This window comes from Apis florea, unplaced genomic scaffold, assembly GCF_048593485.1.
Source record: "Apis florea isolate Af1SG1 unplaced genomic scaffold, ASM4859348v1 contig_2350_pilon, whole genome shotgun sequence".
Classification (NCBI taxonomy): Eukaryota; Metazoa; Arthropoda; class Insecta; order Hymenoptera; family Apidae; genus Apis; species Apis florea.
The window spans coordinates 6,171,671-6,189,887 of record NW_028256565.1 but is presented as its reverse complement, the minus strand read 5'-3'; the positions used below and the strand labels follow the sequence as shown (position 1 = coordinate 6,189,887).

The 18,217-nt window shown below is 25.7% G+C and overlaps 2 protein-coding genes across 8 annotated transcripts; one reads left to right on the top strand and one right to left on the bottom strand.

Annotated features, from left to right (window-relative positions):
- The first annotated feature begins 520 nt into the window (after nucleotides 1-520).
- Nucleotides 521-2,518, top strand: LOC100871470 (transmembrane protein 256 homolog). Its single transcript, XM_003696151.4, has 4 exons — nucleotides 521-769; nucleotides 1,367-1,520; nucleotides 1,710-1,828; nucleotides 1,900-2,518. The coding sequence occupies exons 1-4, from the start codon at nucleotides 680-682 to the stop codon at nucleotides 2,041-2,043; spliced, it is 507 nt and encodes a 168-aa protein (XP_003696199.1). The 5' UTR covers nucleotides 521-679; the 3' UTR covers nucleotides 2,044-2,518.
- ctrip (E3 ubiquitin-protein ligase ctrip) lies at nucleotides 2,222-18,066 on the bottom strand. Of its 7 annotated transcripts, none has more exons than XR_015291137.1 (26): nucleotides 16,588-17,036; nucleotides 15,252-15,584; nucleotides 14,845-15,153; nucleotides 13,737-13,823; nucleotides 11,433-11,781; nucleotides 11,160-11,347; nucleotides 10,466-10,639; nucleotides 9,989-10,365; nucleotides 9,629-9,913; nucleotides 9,174-9,554; nucleotides 8,919-9,091; nucleotides 8,655-8,829; nucleotides 8,333-8,561; nucleotides 8,023-8,263; nucleotides 7,535-7,940; nucleotides 7,279-7,467; nucleotides 6,900-7,085; nucleotides 6,629-6,820; nucleotides 6,328-6,533; nucleotides 5,831-6,253; nucleotides 5,507-5,759; nucleotides 5,188-5,433; nucleotides 4,745-5,074; nucleotides 4,274-4,592; nucleotides 3,910-4,159; nucleotides 2,222-3,115 (listed from the first exon to the last, which is right to left on the bottom strand). XR_015291137.1 is itself a non-coding variant. In XM_031918305.2 (25 exons), the coding sequence occupies exons 2-25, from the start codon at nucleotides 15,553-15,555 to the stop codon at nucleotides 3,963-3,965; spliced, it is 6,219 nt and encodes a 2,072-aa protein (XP_031774165.2). In that variant the 5' UTR covers nucleotides 15,556-15,584; nucleotides 17,955-18,066; the 3' UTR covers nucleotides 2,222-3,962. The 7 variants fall into 7 exon arrangements, 5 of the variants coding, with proteins under 5 accessions (XP_031774165.2, XP_086760960.1, XP_086760961.1 ...); XR_015291138.1 differs by having other exon boundaries at nucleotides 2,222-2,997; XM_031918305.2 differs by lacking the exon at nucleotides 16,588-17,036 and adding an exon at nucleotides 17,955-18,066 and having other exon boundaries at nucleotides 2,222-4,159.
- Nucleotides 18,067-18,217: the final 151 nt, after the last annotated feature.

The following is an 18,217-nucleotide window of genomic DNA, read 5'->3' as shown; positions in this document are numbered from 1 at the left end:
TATATATTTTTATAATATATAATACATAAAAACTATGGTATAAATTAGCATTAAGCAAAATTTTTTAATTAAATAAAGTTAAAATTATCTTAAATTTGAAAATTATATTTTTCAAAAAATTAAATAATGCGTTATTTAAATTTATAGATATATGCAAGATCTTACATAAAAAATCTATTTTAAAATAATTTTGTTTATATTTTTATAAACTGTATAGATTTCTAGAAATCAATAAATAAGACACGATGTAATTTTTTAAGCAATTTCAAGTTATTTTTTCTTTTACAAAAATTTTTATTTCGGTTTTATTAACAAGTTATTAAAGAAAAACATTAACCAATCATAAAGTACGTGCCACTAATGAATTACCAGATTTAAACAAATAAATTAAAATAAATATGCTTGACAATTATTAGATAAAAATTATATCAAATTATATGATTTACGAACTATGAATAAATTAATTATCTTTATTGGTCAAAAATCATTTTTACTATATTATCAGTGATTCAATGATGATTTATTCCCTAGATGATTATATTTTTCTATGTCTGGCAATCTTGCTTTTCACAATAATACTAAATAATGTTTTAAATGTATATACATAGACAGTACAATATATGAGTTATTTATATCTTAAATAAAAAATATTTGTATAATATTTGCATGTATTTTTTAAATGCAAAATATCATGGTATTTATAAATCCTCTACATTATACAAGTCTACTTGGAGATTCTGCATCGTACGTTTGGCGAACTTTTGAAGCAGTAAGTTGCAAATTTATTAAAAAATTTATCATTAATAAAAAAAAATAATTTCTACTTTTATTGTAATTAAAATATATTTAAATGATCTTATATAAATTTTATGAAATTAATTTATTACATTAAAAATATTATAACTATTTACTGATACGATGCTAAAATAATAATAATGATATTGAATTATAAACATTTTTGTTAAATAAAATTAATATAATATTAAATATTTATTCTATGTTGTAATCATTAATTGAATCATTAATTATAAAAATAATTACTAATTTTTTAAAATTATAATATTTGTAATAAAAATTAAAAATTATGAAGTTTGTCCATCTGTTTTTATAAAAAAATTTTTAAGTGATATTAAATATGCAATATTATAATTATAATATATTATTACTTTTAGGAAGTCAAAATACAATTTGTACCTAACAGAATTTATTACTTATAATTACAACTTATATTAACTATTATTTTATATATATATTATTTAATATTTTATATATATTTTATATAAACTTACCTTTATAATTATTGATTTATAACAAATAGTTTTAACAATAATTTGTATATAAATATTATATCAGAAATTGTCTTTAGGCACCCAAATATTTGGGATTAAAATCAAAAAATGAAATAAAAATACCATCACCAATACCGCTATGGAAATTAGCTGCAGATACAGGACCATATGTTAGACTTGCTGCTTTTAGTGGTGCAGCAGCTGTAATTCTTAATGGATATGGTTTTTATAGTAAGATCAAAATTATTGTGTTCTTTTAAATATAATTTTGTTTAGAAAGAATTTTAATTATATAATATTATAACTTAATATAAATTTTTTACTAATATTTTTTGTTAAATATTTTTTAACAAAAATAAATTTTATGCAATCTTTTAATATATTATTTATATAAAATAATTTTCATTTATTATATTTTAGAACAATATCCAAAATATGATGAAATACACCTCAAAAAAGTATTTGAAACTGCAAGTTATTTTCATTTTATTCATACATTAGCAATGTTAGGATTACCTCTATGTAAAAGACCTTTGTTGGTATGTTTAATTTTGATAAAATATCAATACATAATTTGGAAGAATATATTAATTACTATTTCATTATTTAGTCTACAACATTCCTGGTTTCTGGAATAATATTATGCTGTGGAACTTGTTATTATTATGCATTTACGGGTAAGAAACAACATGATATAATAACAAAAGTAGGTGGAATGTGTTTCATAATAGGATGGTTATGTATGTGTATTTAAAATTTTACAAAATGATAATGTATGTGAAGAAATAAAAAGTTAATGAAAAAAATTATTATGTAAATGTAAAAAAAGATTGTTATTATTTTTAAATTTAAAATAAACTATCTATGATTGATATTTTTATCATTATGAAAATATTATGAAACTACTTATGAAATAGTGATTAGAAAAAATATTTTGTTGGCAGGCAACATTTGTATTTTCATTTATTGAAAACTGCTAAAGAAATATAATATGATCTAAATAAAAGTAAAACTCATTTATACTAATGAATTGATGTAAACATAAATTTGTAATATTATTGATATAAGTTTAAGTAATCCTAAACTATTATACATTATATTTGTATTTCTAACTGCATATTTCATGTAGAATGATTTTTGTTCTACATTATGTATATATTATCAACTATTCGTTATTGTTATTCGTTATTAGAAATGTAATGCAAAAATACAACATGTTTTATGTTTTATCATAAAATACATAAAAATTATGAAGTATAAGAATATCGTAGATTGTCAGAAAAGAAATTTTGTATAATGCTAAAAAAAATATTTCAAGGATGGAACAAAGTTTTGAAGTAATCTTATTAATTTTATTTTAAAAATTAAAACGAGAAATAATGATTTAATACCAATTAATTTAATCGCTAATTTATCAATTAAGTTCCATATATATAAAAATAAAAATCAAAAGTGATGTATGTATATATTGATCATTTCAAGTAATAATACACAATATAAATGTAAAACAAATAGTCAATTATTTTCTTTTCTATTTGTGATCAATTCATATTTTCATAATTTTTGTATAGAATCACATTTCTACAGAAATATAAGAAAGTAATGTACCTTGTATAATCCATTTGATACACCAGCTTCGCTGATTTTTATATCCATTCTATTTCGTATTATACAGTTGTCGTACATGTTTCATAAATAGATACTTTGCCTGTAAATAAGTGGATATAAGAATTTTCTTCGATTCATGTATCATTATGATGACTTGATTTGATGATGTTGGCTGCTTTCTTATACAGCTAAGTAAAGTATTAATTGGACTATCTTACCTAGAATAAAAATATCAAATAAGTTTAATTAGTGATACATTGAATAAACTTAAATATAAGAGATTTGCACGTTAATTCGCGCAGTGCTCGCATACTGAGAATTAAGCAGCGAACAAAAGAGATCGATTAAGAAATTAAAACGATAATCGTAAACACGCAATTATATTCGCAGTTATTATATTTTTATGGTGATGAAACATGAGCTACGTTATTAGCGCAATTTTTTTTCTTTTTTCATTAATTTTAACTTGTGATTTTATTACAATTTGCAGTGAGGCATGAAATTGGCGATTTATGGCGATGCTAAATGCACCACTGATATAAAATTTACTTATGTCTAATAGACGTCCTCTCAGACTAAATTATATTTAATTAGTATAGAGTTTCGTAGCAATATCATTTTTTTTGTTACTATTATATAAAGTATTTATATAGACTTGCGCATATTAAACTATATTTACAACTTTTATTAATTATTGTAACACATCAAAGATAAGTTTCCTAGAACAAGGCTGCTCCCATTCTACCTGGTTCATAATACCACAAGAGGAAACTCATAGTATAGAGCTAATGTCATCTTTGCACTTTTTTGAGAAAATATATCACAATCCGTATTTATAAGTAAAAAGATAAACATCAAATTAAAATTTATTTAAATGAATTCTCACTAAAATCAAGAAAAAGATATTTTCGAAAAAGCTCATATAAAGTGCAAATATACTGAGAGTTGAAGAAAACGCGCGCGCAGTTACTTTTTTAAATATTTTAAATGGTGTTTGAAGAATTTTTTCAACCTGGACAATACGATAGCAAAAGAGCAAATGGCGCGCCGGTTTTCCATCCGTTTCTAGGAAAGGTGGAACGAATGTTGTCCTTCTTGTGCAGCTATTCGCAACTTTTCCCGCATTATTTCTAATGTTGTATAATCAGGCAGTTTTAAGTAATTAACACAAGTCATTACAGATGGTAAGAAATCGTCTGTTTTCATAGACGGATCGAACGTTTTACGCACTATTGTTAACGGCGGTGTTAAACTCTTGAAACCTGAAAAATAAAATTTTATTTTTATTTTTTTTTTATGAATATATTAAATATTATATAGTATATGATATTATATAGTTTATATAATTTATTTGAAATTTAAAATTAAAAATTTACCTCCAACTGGTAATCGAGGTGAACCTGTAACAAACTGAACGAACTGCCTTTGTTCTTCACTATTATATTTTGACATAACTTCAAATAGAAAACGAATAGCACGAGAATCTGGTGTATAACCATGATCAGTCCTACAGCATTCCGAAAGTGTTTTCACATCCCATTGTCCACCTGATTGTGCATGTCCACAGAATACAGCTTCCAGTTCTTCAGGAAAGAATAGTCTTAATTGTGATGGTGGGAAAACAGATTCAAATCCTTCCCTAAATGCTTCCATTTGTCTGAAGACACCTTCGTATAAGAACCAATGTACTACCAACTAAAAAATAAATTACAAATAATACTATTACAATAATATAATACTACATGTAATATTATAAGAAAAAAAAAATAACACTATATAATAGAGGGAAAAACTTTAAATAATAAAACTAATTATACAAAAAATTCATGAATTTATTATTACAATACCTTGATATATTGATCTAGGTTATAAGTAGTAACGGGTATTTCACTTCCGCCTTTCCTTAATTCGATATTTTCATAACCCGGTAATTCGAAAACGAGGCCAAGATCGGAAATTAGACATCCATCTAAATTTAGTGACTCTATTAGTTGTGCTTTTTCATGTGGTCTTAATATTTGATCTTTCTCGATTGTTTCCTTTTGTCTAATAACTTGCTGTAATCTAGTAAGAGTTCGATGTACATCAGGACATACATGTGCTAAATCAGCTAATGTTAGCATATGTTCTTCTCCCAATAACCAACGATAGAAAGTTAAACTGAATGGTAAATCCAACTGTAAAAAATTATAAATTTAATTTTATATATATAAATTATATAAAAATTATAATTATAAATTTGAAATCTTTTTATTATTTCTTTGAATTAATCAACAAAATAAATTTATACCATTCTAGAATCATATATCGCTTTCGCCATAAACTTTCCAAGAAACTTAAATTTTGTTTTAAGTTTTGCAAGATGAGATACTTTAGTACTCCATGAAATTGGCATTGGAAAAAGTCCTTGTGGAGCATTAACATATCCTGCCTCAGTAGGACTTGAACTACCATGCCAAAGATCAAGATCAGCACGCTGTAATTCCTGAGAGACTAGAGCATAGAATTCCAATGTTGGACCTAAACCGGTACCAACCTACAAAATAATATCTATAAGATTTACTTTAAAAATAAAAAATAAATTATATTGCAAAGAGCAAAAAATAGACCTCATTAACATATTGCACTTCAAGTAAGGCTTTGCTAGATGCTAAATCTTGTATAACTAATTCTGCTTGTTTGAGAATATCCGTTCTGGAAATGGTTCTTTTTCTTCGTTCTAAACGTGGAGTAACGCGTTCTTGGCTATCCGATCCCGATAATTCTGGAGCGGAATCTAAGAGACGTTGTAAAGCTCTATCTCTATCAAATGATGTTGCATAGAGTAATAATTGTCTTGTTTCAAATGGAAATAAGAATGGACTGTAAATAATTAAAAAATATAATTTAACAAATTTATATTGATAATTTATTACAATTTTCATAATACTTACCATACTGTAGCAATTTGTTGTAACCATAGAGGTAAGTTTCCAGTCATGATCACTAAAGGATCTTGTAGCTGCCGACTTGCTTTTGCGGCTATTTTATTATTAATAAAATCTTGCGGAGAAAGTAAACTTAAACCTTTTAAGTGAGGAAATAAAACACCCCAATGACGATTTAAAGCATGTAAAAGACGTAATAAACATAAACCATCCAATGAGGCATCAGTAATAGTAACTGAAGGTGGCAAAGTAGGTGACAGATAAGGATCAAGTGGACAACGTTGCGGAGGAACTGTTCCTTCAAGCCACAAACTATCTTCTTTTCGTTTTGAACTGATCTTTGTACTTTTTCCTTTGCCTTTGCGGCTACTACTCTGTGAACTTGATCCTGGTTTTGGTGATGTTATAGTTTCTTCTTCTGGTACAGGTCTAAATATATATAAATTATTTTTTATTATTTAATTTTCATATTTTTCTTAAAAAGAAGGGAAAATAAAAAACACCTGTAATAAATTGTGTGAGTCTGTACCCATACAGCATCATGACCAAGTGGTGGCTCACCATCAGCTTCTGCTTCTGAATGATCCATTCCAGTACAACCAAATTGTCTTACAGCTTGATAAACAGTCATATTAAAAGGCAGTACTTCATCTCCAATTAAAAATTGAAGTTTATGTTTTGCTGATCCTTGACTTATAACTACTGCTGCCTATAAATATTATTAATATTTACTTAAAACAGAAAAAAGATTAGACTTATATATATATACATATACATATACACAAACATATATACAAATATTACCAATGTATCATCTATATCATCTTCACTATTATCGTCGTCACTAACCATAGATTCTGCTTCTCGTATTCTACCATATCCACGAACCATTAAATAACGTTCAATTGCTTGCACTAATGCAAGAGGATCTATTTTAACAGTACCCCCTTTCCATTGTTTTAAATTATTACAATCTGGATGTCGTTGAAGATTACACTATATATTATAAAATCAAAAAAAATTGAATTACATTATTACTATTATTATTATTTATTATTTAAGAATTAAATTATACCTTGAGTTGATGTGTATTGAAAAATTTAAGAGCACTAGTGCCTCCACGACCAGCACCAGATCCTGCCGGTAAATCGTGTACTTTTACAGGAAATTGTTCCAATTGTGCAACACAACTGTTTAATTTTGCTACTAGAGCACCAAATGCTCCAGGATTAAGATCAGTAATATTGTTATCCTGATGCATCTAAAAATTGAATACACATACACACACACACACACATACACGCAGATATATATATATATAATGTACATATATACATACATAAAATATATATATATATATATATATATATATATATATATAATATAGAGAGCATATTCTTAAAAAAATTAAATCTCCATTAAATCATGCTACTACATTTATTGATTTTACTTACAGTTGATTCTGCAAACAATTTCCAAAACATGCGAAGGCGATCGTAACGATTACCAGGAGCATCTATAGTAGTGAGGTAGTTGAGCAGAGCTTTGATAAGACCGCTATAATTCATTTCAAACGGAGATATATCACTTTCAAGTACTATATCTCTTAACTCAGTAAGTGCCGATAACATTTCATCCAATTCCTAAGAATACATTTTTCAATTATTAAATATTAAATATTAAATTTATATTAAGATAATTTATACTTACATTAGATTGTAACCGTTGTATGGCAGAAGTAAGCCTGGAAAGAACCGTCATTGCAGGATGCGTGCATGGAGCATCATCTTGATATCGTGCCAAAAATTGAGCAGCCTGTTCACGTACCCACGCTTTAGCTTTATCTCTATTTCCTCCTGTTAGACTTGAATTACTAGGCGGCTTTGACAAACTTGTTGATGAACTTGTATCTCTTTTATCGTTAGCAGAATTTGAAGATGATGATTTTCGACCCCATCTAGCAGGATTAAGATTTCCTAAGAAACGATTATTTTTAGGAGCGAAACCAGTAAATAGAGATTCAGGTTGTTGAGTTTGTTGAGGTGTAGTACTGCCTAGTCTAGAAAATCGACCTTTTTTATTTTGCCGTTTTCTTTTCAAAACATCTCCAATTCTCCTAACAAAATATTTAATATAAATAATATATTATAATATATATTTTCAATATAATTTTCCATAGTATTTTAGATTATACTTACAAATGAGCACTTTGTGGTGTAGTTACATCATCTACAGTAGAATTTAATTCATTTCTAGTATGTGTTTCCATTGATGCAGAAAGATTCGATTTCAACTGACATGTTGCAATTGTACCAAATAATATGTTACCATTCGTTGATGGAGAGGCAATTGGAGATGTAGCATTATTAGACGAAAACATCGTGGTGGAACAAAGCGATGTATTAGATGGACCTGGTTGTGGGCTTGGTAATGATGTACCTAAAAAAAATAAAGAATATTTTATAATAGTTAAAAAATTTAATATACATAATAAGTTAAATAAATTACCAGTACTAGAAGGACACTTGGGTGGTGAAACACCAAGAGGTACTTCAGGATCAGCTAGTTGACGTATTTGATGCAAAACGCCTTCACGATGAAAATGAACCCCAAATACTTGTGGTAATCTTTTCATTAATATGCTTGCCATTTGCAGAGCTCCAATAACAATTCGTAAATCTTGGGATGCCAACATACCCGCTATATGTGATGATACCACTTGATTTTTTAAAACATCCTATTTTAATAATAAAACAAACAAAGTTTTAAATAATTATAATTAATTTTATAGATAGAAATATATGTTCTTATTTATTATATTTGCAATTACCTTAAGTAAATCAGTTGAGGCATAATAAACCATACGTAAAAGAGCTCGAAGACATTTACATTTTACAGCAGGACCAGCAGAACTGCTGTAGACTTCATATAACACAGAGAATAGAGTTCGAATGAACGATACTAACCATTCATTTGTTTCAATTACTGGAGGTACAACATCCATACTAGAAAAATTTATAATAAAATTATAATATTATTAATTATTATAATAATTAATAATAAATTTATTTTAAAAATTAACTTCTATATTTACTTAGATGAACATGTAGGACTTTTTCCTTCTGTAGGATGTGCATTTACTCTACGAAAAATGCTTCTTGCTAATCCAATATCTTCATTAATTTGTTTCATCACAGTTAAATCTATTGTATAAGTTCGACCTAAAGAAGAAAGACAGATTTCATCCTCACCATTTTGAAATGCCATCTGAAAAAATTATTTTTATTTTACTATTTTCTATAATATTTATATAGTACATAATATATATTATTTATAATGATTATAATACCTCAATGATTCTAGAATCAATAGTACTAAATGGATGGCAGCAATGTCTTTCATCGCGCCATTCCCAATGAACATTTTCTTGCTGATTACTGGTCCTTTCAAGTAAACTATTTACACTAAATATGCCATCTGTTGGTAATGGAGGCATAAGTTCTTCGATTAAACAAGTGATTTCAAACCATTCTTGTGGAGATCGCGGTACTAATTCTACATCTTCTGTTTTAACTTCTAATGATCCAGTTAAAAGATAACTTAGTGTAAAAGCTATATTTTGTTGTAAAAGCAGCTGTGCCAAATCAGGACAGCGATTTGATATCACAGAGAGCATTCGCAACACTGTTATGAAATTACTAATGCTATTAACAGGTGGGGTAATCATAAGCTAAAATAAATATATCTTTAGCAATAATAAAAAATTTATTATATTATTAAAATAAAAAAATATATTTTTCTTACCAATTGTTGTAAATTCTGAAGAAGTTCTGCATTAATAATTTTATGCAAAGTTACCGGATCGTGTTGAAAACTATCAACTAAACGACTAAATGCTTGGCAAACACATTCAACACTTTTCTTATCTTGATTTGTTAGTCTACTTGTCAATAAAGGTAAACTATCAGCTACTAAGTGAAAATCATCAGGATGAAGATTTTGACAACAGTTTGCTGTAATTGTTAATGCAGCCCGTTGTGCTGTGATATTAAAAAAATCGACAAATTTTAAACAAGCTGATACTCCTCCCTAGAAATGAATAAATTAATGTATAAAAAATATTCATTTTAAATCATTATATGATGTTTGTTAATAAATACATACTTCATGTAAAATGGTTTTACTATGTCTCCGAGAAAGCATAGCTAATGCTGTTAAACATTGTTCTGCTACATCCATACATTCAATAGATTCTAATTTTTGTAAGAACACTGGAACAGCATCAACTACTACTGTCGATGATCGAGGTAAAGCTTCCATCATGTAAGTAAGAGCACGACATGCATGTGTCATTATTACAAAATTATGTTCTATTCCGAGTAAATTTATTAATGCTGCAACGACTTGTTTTACAGGAAAACCAGCTAATGTATCTTCATTTCCCATAACAAGAATTTCACCCATTCCTATAACAGCTTGTAATTGTTCCCCCTCATCATCAACAGCTTGTAAACCAGCCAATAGCTGTTGTGCTTTAGCAGCTGAAATTATAAAATTATTTTTTAAATAATACAATTTTTTATTTAAAGATTTTTAATTAAAATTGAAAAAGAATGAATTATAAAAAAAAAAATAGAATACCAGAACTTGCACCCATGCTTCTATTTAATAAATGTTGCATTCGTGGTGCTAAAGCACCAAATACATGAGGAGGTAAACCTCTAGCTTCAAGTAATGCTTGCAATCTCCCAACTTCTCCATCATCACTTTCACTATCTCCAGTAGTTCCGGACATTCCAGATGGTCCTCCACTTGCTTAATTAATAAATGATATTGATAAAATACTTCAATTTTATTACTTATATATAAATCACTTGATAAATAATTCGCAACTATCATATGATCAATAACAAATTGTTATTAAATTATTAAATACAATAATACCAATAATATAAAAATATATTACAAATATTGGCAAAATCAATTAATTATTTTGTAGTATTAATTAGTGCCGATTGCTAAATTATTCGGTAGTAAAATGCCAATGTTTATAAGGATGCAATTTTACAGATTAAATATATTACTCGGCTTGGCTTTGTTCTCAAACGGAACAAAAAATTTAAAATAATGGTAGAAATATTACTCTCGAGAAAAAAATAGAATAACATTAAACGATTCCGAATATAAAAATTTATTATTTTTTTTTATAAATTTCTCATTTGTTTATCTTTTTAATTTTGCGAATAATTTCAAATGAAGAAGAGGAGATAACGAATTATTTTTTTTGAATCAAAAATCAGTTGTTTATTAGAAAAATTGAATATGTGAAATTTACCAGTAGCAGATGTAGCTGTAGATGCTAATTCGTCTTCTCCTGTTGTAGATACTAATTGATTGCTAGAAACTGTAGATGAAACAGTTGTTGGAGTGGTACTATTAGTCATAGATTCAGTACCTGACATTACACTTCCTCCAGAACTTCCTTCTATCACTGCCTTTCTTGCACGTGACGAAGAACGATGTCTATTTAAATAGGATATTATAAGATATAAGTATAAAACATGATTTTTAAAATATCATTGATTATCATTTTTAATAAATCTATTACCTAGAGCTTGAACAAGTTCCTGTAGTATCTTTTTTATGATGCTTTCCTGAAGTTTTGTTAATACTTGATAGTTCTTTATAGTCACTGGATAATTTTGTGCGAGAACGTAATATATGTTTGTGCGTTGGATGAGGGTGTGTAGGGTTGGCAGTGGCGGCGGCAGACACAGGTGGATTGGCAGTGGCTGTAGTGATGCCACTAGTGCCTGCCCCGTCATGTGCCAATGCCCCCCCACCACTCTCCACAGAATTACTGGCTGCGTTACCCACTCTGATGCTGGACTTCACACTTAAAACTTGACTACTCGCACTGCTACTTGCGCAGGTTGCACCACCGTGAGATTTTGACCCTAAAATATTAAAATATTTTATTATTATTATTATTATTAATACTACTACTACCATTATTGTTATTGTTATTATTTTTTATTTTTATTATTATTATTATTATTATTATTATTATTATTATTATTATTATTATTATTATGATTTATATACGAAGAATTCAATACTGACTTTTAAATGATCTAAAATTTGATTATTATCGAAAATTATTATAACTATATTAGATAATAAGAAAGAGAGAAACGTTAACATATACGGATAATGGTTTAGTGTATATAAAACAAATTTTTTTAAATATAATTATTTTGAGCATAATTATAGATATCAAATATCTTCATTAATTAAAAATTGATAATAAATATGTCATATATATGTCATATAATTAAATAATATTATATACATATTGTTCTTAATGGAATAAATTTTTTCTGTTTAAGCATGTATTCTTTTTTTATATATATCTATTGCATTTATATTCATATTGTATGTGTTTCTAATAAATATATCCCTATGTTAAACCTAAATAAAAATAACTTTATTGAACACATGCTTTTATCCATTTTTAAATTTCACGAATATTTTTCATTAAAAAGATATGTGGTATTACAAATTGATAATAATATTATATTTATAAATGTAATTAGAAAATTTATTGAACTAATGTTTATATACATATATGATAATAAGAAATAATAATAATGAAAAAATGATTCAAAATAATTGTTATATAAAATAAATAATTGTTACAAACATTTAATTTATACATACAAATTTATTTTTGTTTTAATAATCACAAAGATTTTTTAATCTATATATTAAATGATTAAAATTTCAATTAAAATTTAATAATGTTAAAAATGATATTTGCAATATTATGATATTATTTATTTGCAAAATATAATTATAGTATTAGAAATAATATTCATATATTAATTGCATTGTATATTTCCATACTTGCATATAAAACTTTATACATCTCTCTCTTTTGCAGAGTACACAATGTATTTATATATATATTTTTTTAATAAAGTGCATATACGGAATATATATATTTTTGCTCAACATTATCACAAGTAAACTATATTTACCTTATTAATTTGATACTATCCATCCCATTAAAGTAAATGAAAATATTTCAGATTATTGCACATTTGGATATATAAATTTAACATATTTAGAAATTTTCAAAACTGAAAATAATACTTATTTTAGTAAAAATTTAGATCATTCAAATAATATTCATAAATCTATAAAAGTTGAAATACGTTACTGATAATAATTATTAATTATATACAAAATTTAAATGAACTTTACCACATAAGATTTAAATGAATTATATATATACAATTATATCATTATGTTTATAAGTATTATTTAATACTTAAATGTTGTATTTTAATTTTGGAAAATTCTTTTAAATGCAAAGAATTCAGAATTAAATAAAAAGTTAAAACTCTATTTTATATATAATAAATATTAAACATACATTAGATTTATTTCTCATATTTGTAAATAATTAAATCTATATCTATATTTTATAATATTCTAATTATTATATTGATTTTTACTTTATTTTCATATCTCATGAAATATTTTTATATCAAAATATAATTTCTAAATGATGAAATAACAGAATAAATGAATTTAAATTTATATATATATATATAAATTTCTCACACACACATATATTTCACCATATAGAATTTTAAATAGTATAAACATATTGTATAAATTACATCATATTTATTGTATATGTCTGGAGAAATATTGTCAATCAAATTTGACACAAATAATTTAATCTGATATTAAGTATGATATACTTGCATATGGGTATGGAAAATCAATTTAGAGAGCAGATTTATAGTGATTTGTATTCATTTAAAGATATCTACTCATGAAATTTGTAAGAGAAAATAAGGGTAAGAAAATGTAGTACGAAATGTGTACTCCTTAGGCTTACCTTCTTGATGATACGTTTGTGTTGATATTGGAAAAAGTGCTTTGACAGCAGACACAAATCCTTCCAGACATTCGCTCATCCTCAGGCCTAATGATACAGTCTGATCTATGACTCTTATTTTGGTAATACTTTTTTTCTTTAATTTTAAGATGTGAATCAAATCCTAATCAAATTTTTACTACCCTATACTTTAACCTACTACTTCATTAAATGAAGGTTGCAAAACATATTGTTTTAATAAATAAAGATTCTTTTAATTGATCATGGTACTAAATTTATTTGGTATTATTATACCACATACATTTTGTTGATATCAGTATTAGCATTTTTATTTTTGCATGTTAGAATTATTATTATCATTCTATTTATAAGAATACATTAATTTATAAAAATTTCTATTTAATTCTATAAAATTAAACCATTTAAAAAATTTTTTTGTTTTTATATATTTTAAAAAATATTTTTTAGTTTTTATAAAAAATTTTATTATTTATAAAATTTTAATATTAATTTTTTAATATGTTAATAAAAATTATTTAAAGAATGTACGTTAAATAAAATAAAAATTATTGATAATAAACAAAAATATATTTATATTTTTTTTTAATAGATTAAAATCTTTAAAAAATATTTCTCAATTTAAATATTTTATTAAGTAACTGATATTTATTACATTTATAGCAAATTATAAAACATTATAAATAATGAAGTTCAACTACTAATAAATAGATTAAAAAATAATGTTAACTAATTATATTATATTATAAAAATTATAAATTCATTTTTTGTAAATAATAAAATTTTTAAGATTAAAAATAATTAATTTTTTTCAAATAAAAAAAGCTTATTTTAAAAAAAAGTACATATTAATTAATTATAATCATGTAAAATATATTATTGTTATTAATTATTTAGTTATTATTTATTGTTACTATTGTTATAACTGTTTATAGTTGTTACAATTTTTAAAGTTAAATTTTTAAAGTAAAAAGTAAAAATTAAAAGAAATATATTTAAGATTTAATTTGTATTATGTGTTCACTCAAATCACACATCACATCTCATTGCAACCAACACTTTTTAATATGAAACAAATAAATACACTAACCTCTTCCTCTTGATGTAGATGGATGACTAGTAACTGGTGTAGTAGTTGATGTTGGTACCAAATTGTTATATGACAAGTCCTCTTTATTATTATAACCACTGGATAGTGATAAATTGTAACTATTATGTCCTTGTGATATGGCTTGTGGATTTTGTGGTGTACGAGAACGTGTCCTTGATGCAACACAATCAACAGCTGTTAAGTTTAACTCTGGTAGACTTGTTCTTGCAGTACTACGTTGTCTTGTACTATTTCCACTAATATTATAATTTGATTGTTGAATCTTATGTTGTGATCTCCAATTATTATCTATAAAAAATAATGTAATTTATAATTAAAACTTTAAAATAATAAAAGAAAAAAATAAAACAAGAATTATATTCAATTTATTTAAAAAATATAATTACCTAAATATGATTCTAAGCCACTGCCATGACTTTTACATTCACTTTTTGATTCGCTTTGTACTACTGAATCACTTGAATGTTTACAAGAAGTATTATCAAAAACTTCAGATGATTGTGGATCACCAATAGTTTGTCTACGTCTTTTTTCTTCTACTGTGATAGGAATAGAACCAGTGCTTTGTCGTTTTCTATAACCACTACTACCACTGCTAGAGCTCTTCCCTCTAACTTTAGAGGTGTCTGCTGAAGCACTGGCCGTCTCTACAGACCCCCCTGATGACGACTGATCTTGTTGATCTGCCATAGATTAATCGACTCATGCCACTATTCTGTCTGTAACAAAATAGAAATATTTTTTATAATTATTCAAATAGAATCTTGCAAAATTTTATATATAAGTTTAAATATATATTTTAATAAAATAATTCAAAAAACTATAATAAAGTTCAAAAAACTTTTGACAATATATTTATTATATAATGACAAAATTACTGTCTATAAATGGAAATTAAAACAATAAAAAATCAAAGTTAAAAAAAAATTTTAATTTTAATAATTATACAATAAAATAAAATATAGTATTTTAAAAATTAAAATTAGATGAAATTTTTTATGAAAATTTTATAAATATTATATTTATCTAACTTTGACTAAATTTGTATATTTGAAATTAATAAATAAATTATTCATTACTTAAAAACATATATTTAAATTTAAAAAAGTATATTATTGTTTAAAAATGTAATAAAAATATATATACCTATTTATAAATAATACGTTAAAAGCAAAAAAATATATATGCATAAAATTCTAACAAAGTAGACTAAACAAAAATCATTTATCACGATAAATCAATCTCCATTTAGATAAAAACAACGTAATTAAATAATATAGAAGAAATGCGCAATTAATGTTTTCCTCCACGGTGAAAGAGATAGTAACAAACCCAAGAATCATAACAAACACTACAACTGGTGCCCGTTTATAATATGGATAATGCAAAATTGTACCGTTGACATTATAGAATTTCTTTTAAGAATACTAAAATTACATGGTTGTAACAAAGCCACGAATAAATTCAGTATACTGTAAAAAATTCAATGAAAGATGTAAATAATTATAACAAAGACTCATAAGTGAGCAAGCCACCATTTGCTTGCGAACAAGTAATGGAGGACGAGTTCTTTCTTCATCTCTTTCTCTCTTTCGTTTCTCTACTCTCGTTACTGTATGACCTCAGGTTGAGGTCCTCGAAAAAGAGAACTCTACTTGAATGTACAGGTTTACATCAAGAAAAAAAAATAAAAAAAAAATCCCAAATTATAAATAAGATTACCTGAATGTCGGAAAAACATGCCCAGGGCATTGCGAGAAAAATGTCTTCTTGTCGATGATTTTTATAAGTACAACGTTTCTTATTACGTACGACAGAGAAATGGATTCTCGTGCAAGCACGTACGTTAGTGAGTGGCTATGTGCACAGGCACACACCAAAAAACGCACCGAATGCACTACCGAGGCACACTGAAGCAACTCAGCGGAATGCGACGGCTATCGAGATCGGGTTGGTTAGAATTGGGAAGCTGGAGGACGCTCCGCCCCCATCAGGAAACGTCACACACGAAGTCAACGGAGGTGCGTTCGAAAACACGGTGCCCGCGTGGAGTGAAATCGTAATTCATAACGGAACAGCAGACGTAAAACCGGCGCGAATAGCCATCTTGCTGCAGTTTTTTCAAACACCAACTTTTACTTTCTGTTCATCTATGATGTAAAATTAGCCGCAAACAAATGATCGAATATCAGTGACGAATTCAAATATATAATAGGTTATTCCTAGGTTAAAATATTTATAAGTATATATATATATATATATATATATATATATATATATATACATAGTTTATCATATAATTATGCATGTATATATATTATTGTAATACATCAAAACAATTTTTCTTTTTATATTTTTTAAGTATGCATAATGAAATTATAAATTATAAGTAAAAAGTTATTGAGAACTATTTAGTTTTTAATCAAGTCAAATATAATTTTTTAATGTAATTTCTAATTTAATATTAATGAGTAACATATAATAAAAAAAACTATAAACATTGATTAATATGATGAGGTTAAATTAAGCGCAAATAATAATAAAACAATAATAAAACAACATTTGCATTATCAAATGCAAAATTAATATATATTAATATTAATTTAAATATGTAATAAATTAAATAAAAATTTCATTTGTTATAAAAATTATTAATATATCTATAATCTATCTTACATTAAAATAAACTTTAATGATACACAAAGCTTAATTGATAATCAGTTAATTGATAATTAAAATATATTTTTGAAATTAATCACGAATTTAAAATTTAAACAATTATAAAATTGTTATTTTATCATTTTTAAATTTTCTGCGAAAATATGTAAATTTCACAATATTATAATAAATGAATTCTAGTTCTATTGTTTAATCCTGACAAGTATGTACACATCGTTATGATTGGTTGAAAACCTCGTTCGGTAGTATCCAATTGGCCGATAAGTTAAAATATTTCGCGAATTACGTCAAACTTGTTTGTAATAAATAAGGTATACTAAAATAAAATGAACAAATTTTTAACATTGTTAAAGACAGTATAATTATTAAATATTTCTTGGTCTTTAATTTTACTTAAAATAATTACTTACCGAAAAAGGGAGCTCCTCCCTGGAAGTCGGACTCCAGTTACGCAATGCGATGTACAAGAGGACACGTGAAAATACAGACTGTGCTGTCAAGTCGATTCGAGCGTCGTCTGCTACGATATCTCGACCGAGGATTATACATGATGCAGGTTGTATGGTTGATTCAAGTGAAGCACGTGTGTTTCGTTATATAGCCATAGTATAACCACAGATAATATCTCACTGTGGTATAATGTCTTTCAAATAGTGATTGGTTAATATATATT

What these genes read in the sequence shown, in the direction of transcription:
- LOC100871470 (XM_003696151.4), top strand. Translation starts at nt 680, where the DNA reads ATGCAAAATATCATGGTATTTATAAATCCTCTACATTATACAAGTCTA. An exon ending in TAATGGATATGGTTTTTATA is followed by an intron (nt 1,521 to 1,709) that starts GTAAGATCAAAA and finishes ATTATATTTTAG; the next exon opens with AACAATATCCAAAATATGAT. An exon ending in TATGTAAAAGACCTTTGTTG is followed by an intron (nt 1,829 to 1,899) that starts GTATGTTTAATT and finishes TTCATTATTTAG; the next exon opens with TCTACAACATTCCTGGTTTC.
- ctrip (XM_031918305.2), bottom strand. Translation starts at nt 15,555, where the DNA reads ATGGCAGATCAACAAGATCAGTCGTCATCAGGGGGGTCTGTAGAGACG. An exon ending in CCTCAACTGATTTACTTAAG is followed by an intron (nt 8,562 to 8,654) that starts GTAATTGCAAAT and finishes TTATTAAAATAG; the next exon opens with GATGTTTTAAAAAATCAAGT. An exon ending in AATTGTTTGCAGAATCAACT is followed by an intron (nt 7,086 to 7,278) that starts GTAAGTAAAATC and finishes TTCAATTTTTAG; the next exon opens with ATGCATCAGGATAACAATAT.